We start from the raw sequence: 8,670 nt of genomic DNA on the forward strand, positions 1-8,670 counted from the left end.
AACCTTCTGTAAAATACACATGAGATGAGAAATAGAACCTTCTGTGGATGAGTTATGTAATCAGTCTGAAATAGAGGTACATGCTATGTCTTTCGTTAGGGTAGGACTGGATAGATAGCGGACTGTTCATCTCTAATCCTAATTCAGAATTATTTATGTGCCCGAGTGTTTGGAGTTTAGTATGTTGTATAAGGTATGAGTTTACGGAGCTGCATGTTTTAATGTTACATTATAAGCTTTAAAAGGAAACCGTCAGCTTGATGCATGGTTTATGTCTAATACAGAGGTTGTAATTTACATATTAAGTTCAATTATAGTTTTAATGATGAGTGTTGAAAACAATTGCTAATATGAATATCATGATTCATCGAACGCACCCATTGGTTTGTAATGTAGAAGCTGATTGGCTCGATTTCGCAGAGTCTGTCCAATCAAATCTAGCTTCTGTTACGGGAGTGGGATCAGCCATATTTGTTGACATTAGAATCGAGGAACCGGACTCGAGGAAAAATGGCCCTCGTCGCGGGGGTAGGGATAGGTGTGATGGTGCTTGGCATTGTCTGGGGCCTTGCATTATTTCTATGTGTGGCCTTGTCCCGAGCTCAAGGACCTATATCGTAAGTTTTAAAAAGAAATCTTATAGAATTGACCCGCTCAGTACATGACAGGTTAGGACAAGACGACCCTACACCACATATTATCACATTATCTGTCTTTACTTTCAGTAACATACCAGATACAGTCTTTTTACCGTTAATTTTTCAACACAATAAAACGAGGAGATCGTGGTATCTTTATGAGGTCAGCATTGGTTGACACTTTCTGATTAAATGGGAGTTATAGTCTGCAGGACAGTGTTTGGAAGATCTGGTTGTATGTTGCATGTTTATCTATAACGGGATCGAGGGATGTAGTTTTGAAATATGTTTGCTTATAAATGATCTATAGTTCAGACTAAGACTTGAGTGAAACCACAGGGACTTGGTAAATTGTGTTACAATAAAATTGACTTTTTAAAATATATTGCATGCAACTGTGGTCATCTTGGATGAAATTCACACTGGTAGGGAGTTTTAAAAATGCTTGCTAGTACCACGTGCACAGAATATACAACAGAGCAATCACTCATCCTAGTGCAGAGTATACTTGAATTCATTGCACTGATATTACACTCAGCCGAACAACCCCAAAAGCTAGTAGCTGCTGGATTATACAGCTGAAATGCTGCCCATGAACCATCACATTACGCACTTTATCAATGAGCTGAAGCTCTTTTAGGTTCAACCAGACATCCTCTGCATACACATCTCTTGTCATGGTAGAGCCTTCGCTAGGAGAATGTTCAGACTATCTATCCACAGTTTTATTTTTGTCTTGGATGCAGTCAATTTCTTATAGTCTGGTTATATACATATATTCTTTCTTTTTCTTTAAGGTAGATCTCCTTCTGTCTAATGACATTATCTTCAACTTGTTGAAGTTGGTCATTATCATTAGAAGTAGAAGTCTGTGTCCAAGACGTAAATGAAATTGTGGATAGATACTCAAAACCTTTCAAACTATGTCACCTAAAGACTTGACTCTCAAATATATAATCCCCAAGAATTCTATAGGAATATTGTGCTTTCCATCATGTAACATGGGTAGCTTTGTGCACCCATCCATGTGCCATTCACCTTGACTCGATGTTACTTAACTTTGGTACGTCAACACACCACTCAGCCACACATCCATAAAAGCTAGCTATGCAACATTGCAACTTAACTGACCATATCCTTGAATATTAATGCCAGTCACATCAAACTATCAGGATACTGATACAATATAGAAGTCCACAGAGGCTTTCCACAATATTGTCCAGAGTTCTACTGAGTGAATGCAAACATGAGATGCATTTGGTCAGTCAAACAGTATACCTCATTTAGTGTCAGTATAGCTCGTCATCAGTATATAACGAGTGTCAGTATACCTTGTCATCAGTATATAATGATTGTCAGTATACCTTGTCATCAGTAGATAATGAGTGTCAGTATACCTCATTATCAGTATATAATGAGTGTCAGTATACCACATCATCAGTATATAATGAGTGTCAGTATACCTCATCATCAGAATATAATGAGTGTCAGTATACCTTGTCATCAGTATATAATGATTGTCAGTATACCTCATCATCAGTATATAATGATTGTCAGTATACCTTGTCATCAGTATATAATGTCAGTATACCTTGTCATCAGTATATAATGAGTGTCAGTATACCTCGTCATCAGTAGATAATGAGTGTCAGTATACCTTGTCATCAGTAGATAATGAGTGTCAGTATACCTCGTCATCAGTATATAATGATTGTCAGTATACCTTGTCATCAGTATATAATGATTGTCAGTATACCTTGTCATCAGTATATAATGATTGTCAGTATACCTTGTCATCAGTATATAATGAGTGTCAGTATACCTTGTCATCAGTAGATAATGAGTGTCAGTATACCTTGTCATCAGAATATAATGTCAGTATACCTTGTCATCAGTAGATAATGATTGTCAGTATACCTTGTCATCAGTATATAATGATTGTCAGTATACCTTGTCATCAGTATATAATGATTGTCAGTATACCTTGTCATCAGTAGATAATGTCAGTATACCTTGTCATCAGTAGATAATGAGTGTCAGTATACCTTGTCATCAGAATATAATGTCAGTATACCTTGTCATCAGTAGATAATGATTGTCAGTATACCTTGTCATCAGTATATAATGAGTGTCAGTATACCTTGTCATCAGTATATAATGAGTGTCAGTATACCTTGTCATCAGTAGATAATGATTGTCAGTATACCTTGTCATCAGTATATAATGATTGTCAGTATACCTTGTCATCAGTATATAATGTCAGTATACCTTGTCATCAGTAGATAATGATTGTCAGTATACCTTGTCATCAGTAGATAATGATTGTCAGTATACCTTGTCATCAGTAGATAATGATTGTCAGTATACCTCGTCATCAGTATATAATGAGTGTCAGTATACCTCATCATCAGTATATAATGATTGTCAGTATACATCGTCATCAGTAGATAATGATTGTCAGTATACCTCGTCATCAGTATATAATGAGTGTCAGTATACCTCATCATCAGTATATAATGATTGTCAGTATACCTTGTCATCAGTAGATAATGATTGTCAGTATACCTTGTCATCAGTAGATAATGATTGTCAGTATACCTTGTCATCAGTAGATAATGATTGTCAGTATACCTCATCATCAGTATATAATGATTGTCAGTATACCTTGTCATCAGTATATAATGAGTGTCAGTATACCTTGTCATCAGTATATAATGAGTGTCAGTATACCTTGTCATCAGTATATAATGATTGTCAGTATACCTTGTCATCAGTATATAATGTCAGTATACCTCATCATCAGTATATAATGATTGTCGGTATACCTTGTCATCAGTATATAATGTCAGTATACCTTGTCATCAGTATATAATGTCAGTATACCTTGTCATCAGTATATAATGAGTGTCAGTATACCTCGTCATCAGTATATAATGAGTGTCAGTATACCTTGTCATCAGTATATAATGAGTGTCAATATACCTCGTCATCAGTGTGACAGTATCTTGTGTTTTTTTCCACTGAAACCTTGGTATTGTGATAATTTATTGTTTTTTCTCTGCAGAAACCTTGGTATTGTGACATTTCTTCTGGCGGCTTTCCTGACACTTATACTGGTGGTGTTACCGAGGGAACCACGTACGGCATCTGAAGAGGAGTTGGTTGTGGTATGGAGAAACCATTCATCTTGATAATCCTGGAAGAGGCACTAGGTCTCTCAAATCTAACTGGCCAATATCTCATTATCTAAATTTTGTCTTTTTATCTACACTGCTATACACACCCAGCATATTGTCAATGTTGTGACAAAGCTTTGACCAAAAAGAATCCTAACTTGAATGATTTCCAGGTGTTGTAACCTAATGGAATCATTACAAGTATGATTTTAGACACAAAGGAAAATCAACAATATATCAAGTAATTGTAATATTAGAATGGAACGTTAAAATGACCTTTGTTTATTTCCTTCATTTGTAACTTTCATTTCCTAACACGGTTTACAATGAGATTTATTTGTACACTGCACCTAGAAACATTTACTCAGGGTTATTTCACCATCCCATCATATAGTTGTCTTCACCAGTGTTTAATTCATTTTTAAATGTGTAACATATGTTTTAGCTTTCACATCAAATTTCTGTCACTGTTTTGTTTTTGTATGATTGATAAAAGGGTGAAAGTTAAGTTTTTGTTCAATTGATAAAATGGTGAAAGTTAAGTTTTTGTTCAATTGATAAAATGGTGAAAGTTAAGTTTTTGTTTAATTGATAAAGGGGTGAAAGTTAAGTTTTGTTTTAAATGATAAAAGGGTGAAAGTTAAGTTTTTGTTTAATTGATAAAAGGGTGAAAGTTAATTTAAGGTGACAATTTTCCTGTGTACAATACAGTGTTTGTGCTCTTGTTTTAGCTGAAACTAATTTTCTTTAGTCACATTTAACAACAAAGATTTTTTTAACAGGTTTATGACTATTCCATCATCTATCGTTCCTTATTGATTGCTGGATGTGGCCTCTTCCTGTTAATTGGATTGGTGGCCTACTTAACAACACACGTCATGGAGCCACACTATGCCAAACCACTTCGTCGGCTACGCACATAGAAGAGGTCCATCATCATGATAATTTCTGAATGAGGAGGTGCTAAAAAACCCGAGTAAATGATGCTAATATGACAAGGTTTTATATTGTCATTAAGGTACTTTTTCTGAGCCTGTGATAGACCAGGATTTTTCATTAGAAAGTGTCTTTTCACAGACAATTATGGAATATTGTGGTATGCAGTTATTTCTATAGAATATATATATATATTTTCGAAGGATCTTGACCTCAACTCCAGTACATGTAGTATTTGTCAGTCCGGCAAGTGTTCTGTCAGGCTACTTATAAGGCATGTCTGGATAGTGACCATTGGTCAGAAAGACTGGAACCACATCCAAAGTTGTTTGGTCTGAAGTCCAGACAGGAGTACTAGAGTGTGAATGGTTTGGAGTGCAGAAAGATATGATATTAAAATCACTACACAGATGTACTGTGATTGACTGAATGTGCTTTGCTCCTACACAAGGTTTTACCGTGTCATAACGCCATTTTTCATGCAGGCAAATTCTGAAATGATGAAGAGATTTGTCAGAACATATCTAGAGATGAGAGTTGATATCAATGTTTTCAATGTAAAACACAATGACAGAGATTGTTACAATGAATGATAAATATGGGCAGTGTATCATTATATATTGTAGTAATCTGTCTGTAATTGGTAATATGTCCGTCCTTACTGTCCTCTAACAATGCTACTGAATAAGATTCCATGTACTTTGACTTGTTATTGGATAAAATATATTATTTGTATATAATTAAAATAATTTTGGTTAATATGTCCACCAAATTGGTCAACGTTTAACCTTTAGAGAATGTGGAAGTGTGTTTAAGCATTCAATTACGTATAAAGTTTGTATGTGTATACCATTCTTTGTTACTGTGATACCGTTTAATATCTAGAATTATATGATGGTTCAGTCCTGCGACTTGTTTCAATAAACATTAAATTCATTGATTACAAACCTCATGTCATAACAGGAAAAGATACATTGTGAATATGATCAGTAGGACATTTTATAAATAAGATACATGTACTATTTGTATTATTGGGCATTAACGAGAAATCTATCTTCAAGTTGAAACATGTTTACATATTTTTGGTAACCTGGTACTATATCTACATGCAAATCGTTTCTCTATACATCTATCATTTCATTCCGAAAATTTCTGTTGTGAAGAAAAATCGATGAGGTTTTTATCAGTAACCCGTGGTAAACCTGTTTTGTTAGTTTGAATCCACTCTTGATTGTTGTGAAATTTCAGTCCATTGATAAATGTACAATTTATTTTTATATTTTTTAAAACTCGATTTCTAAAAACAAAGGATTCCACAATGTCAAATTTAAATATCTAAGAAATTTGTCAAGTTCTATCAAAACTCTGAAAGTACCATACAATACAAGTCTCAGGAATAACTAGTTGTTTAAGCATATTACATAGTAACCATTTTTCATGTAATTAGTTCTACAAACAAGGAAGCCTTTAGAATTGTCTACAGCTGAAAAAATAACCTAGAAATCATGTTACAGCTGGAGTAGGGTGGTTAAAATAAAAGGGATAATTTGAAGGTTGTAAAGGTATTTGTGTGGTGGAAACTCAGAAAGAACAGTATGACTAGAATTTTCCAGTATTATAGTATGAATATTGTAGGAGTTAGAAGAATGATTGAAATGTTCACATATTTAATATTTCAAATCTGTCAATTAAATGTAAAATAAAATGTATTGAAAATGACAATGGAGAGAAATTTGTTGTGATATATTATCCATTAAAGAATTTCAATTTTTCCCTTCAGTTTTCATGGTGTCAGCTTGTTGTTTTGAAGACAAAAAATGTTTATGGAATATTAAGTGTCCTTCTAGTATGAAGTCCAAACTTTTACAGGGAGAGGGTCTATTTATCAACTTCTGTTTATTTAACAGCGACAGGGTCTATTTATCAACTTCTGTTTACTTAACAGCGATAGGGTCTATTTATCAACTTCTGTTTATTTAACAGCGATAGGGTCTATTTATCAACTTCTGTTTATTTAACAGCGACAGGGTCTATTTATCAACTTCTGTTTATTTAACAGCGATAGGGTCTATTTATCAACTTCTGTTTATTTAACAGCGACAGGGTCTATTTATCAACTTCTGTTTACTTAACAGCGATAGGGTCTATTTATCAACGTCTGTTTATTTAACAGTGATAGGGTCTATTTATCAACTTCTGTTTATTTAACAGCGCTAGGGTCTATTTATCAACTTCTGTTTATTTAACAGCGATAGGGTCTATTTATCAACTTCTGTTTATTTAACAGCGATAGGGTCTATTTATCAACTTCTGTTTATTTAACAGCGATAGGGTCTATTTATCAACTTCTGTTTATTTAACAGCGATAGGGTCTATTTATCAACTTCTGTTTATTTAACAGCGATAGGGTCTATTTATCAACTTCTGTTTATTTAACAGCGATAGGGTCTATTTATCAACTTCTGTTTCTTTAACAACGATAGGGTCTATTTATCAACTTCTGTTTAGGGTCTATTTATCAACTTCTGTTTATTTAACAGCGACAGGGTCTATTTAACAACTTCTGTTTATTTAACAGCAATAGGGTCTATTTATCAACTTCTGTTTATTTAACAGCGACAGGGTCTATTTAACAACTTCTGTTTATTTAACAATGATAGGGTCTATTTAACAACTTCTGTTTATTTAACAACGATAGGGTCTATTTATCAACTTCTGTTTATTTAACAGCGATAGGGTCTATCTATCAACTTCTGTTTTTTTAACAGTGATAGGGTCTATTTATCAACTTCTGTTTTTTTAACAGTGATAGGGTCTATTGAATTACTTCTGTTTATTAAACAGTGATAGGTTCTTTTCAAGTACTTCTGTGTACTCTGTCACATGAAATAAAAATGTGATGGAATAGGAAGAGGAAATTTGACAGGAGATTCACAAAGCGATATACATGTATGGTGGTTGACAGTGTAAACTTAAAAATGCCATCACTCGGAAATATTCTGATATGGTGTTTGGGACTGAAAAAAAGCTTTGTTTTTACTATTGTACAGACCCATTCATTATATTTATGGTGATGAAGCCTACACAAGGTTTTGATAACATGTAAATTTTAACTAGGAGCTGAATTCAAGTATTTATATCTGTAAGATTGATACCTTTAATATCTGAAAAACTTGTATATGGATCTGTAATCAAAAGTCATTTTCTACATTTTCAAATTCTGAACAAAATAATTTCAAAAGATGTAGGATCATTTGTATTCACTACTTTGGTAAAATACTAAATACATTGCTTGGTTAGAGAGATCTTCTATAAGCTCAGTCGGGTAGGAACTTGAGACACATTAAGCTATTTCCTGGATGGGGAGTACGTAAACCTGGTAAATACTAGCCACCATACACTTCTCGGCTAGAGAGATCTCTATAGTCTGATCAGGTGAGAGTATGGATAGTAACCAGAGGTCCTGCATTCGAGTCCTAATGGAGTCATTGAAATGAAAAGTGACCTCTATTACACTGGCAGCCATGCAGGGACTAGAGAATAATATTGAGTATCACTTTCATGAGCTTAATTGTAACACCTGGAATGGCCAGAACGAGTTATTTCCTGGAGGGAGAGTATATAACCCTGGTAAAATACTAGCCACAATATACTTTTTCTGAAATGATGTTCATGGACAGCTGTACGTTATCTTTCTGCATTGCATCAAAGGTGGTCATATTAGGACAGGTATCAATGAGGACACCATGAGTGGAATGTAGAAAGAGGAAGTTAGGAAAGAGAGAATTCAGGTGTTGTAATGGAGGCAGCAGATATATTCTGGTCTCTTCAATGTTCTATTAATAGAATATCCGAAAGATGCCCTCCAATTCCACAGGGGACCACTCTTAGTTGTGGACTATGAACACATAGTGTAATAC

General features: G+C 34.2%; 1 protein-coding gene across 1 annotated transcript; it reads left to right on the top strand.

Annotated features, from left to right (window-relative positions):
• The first annotated feature begins 480 nt into the window (after positions 1-480).
• On the top strand, positions 481-6,472 carry LOC132544235 (transmembrane protein 218-like). Its single transcript, XM_060207811.1, has 3 exons — positions 481-617; positions 3,703-3,805; positions 4,597-6,472. The coding sequence occupies exons 1-3, from the start codon at positions 511-513 to the stop codon at positions 4,735-4,737; spliced, it is 351 nt and encodes a 116-aa protein (XP_060063794.1). The 5' UTR covers positions 481-510; the 3' UTR covers positions 4,738-6,472.
• The last annotated feature ends 2,198 nt before the right edge of the window (positions 6,473-8,670 follow it).

This window comes from Ylistrum balloti, unplaced genomic scaffold (genome assembly GCF_031769215.1).
Source record: "Ylistrum balloti isolate Yb309-2 unplaced genomic scaffold, AGI_CSIRO_Ybal_v1 Utg369588, whole genome shotgun sequence".
In the NCBI taxonomy this organism is placed as follows: domain Eukaryota; kingdom Metazoa; phylum Mollusca; class Bivalvia; order Pectinida; family Pectinidae; genus Ylistrum; species Ylistrum balloti.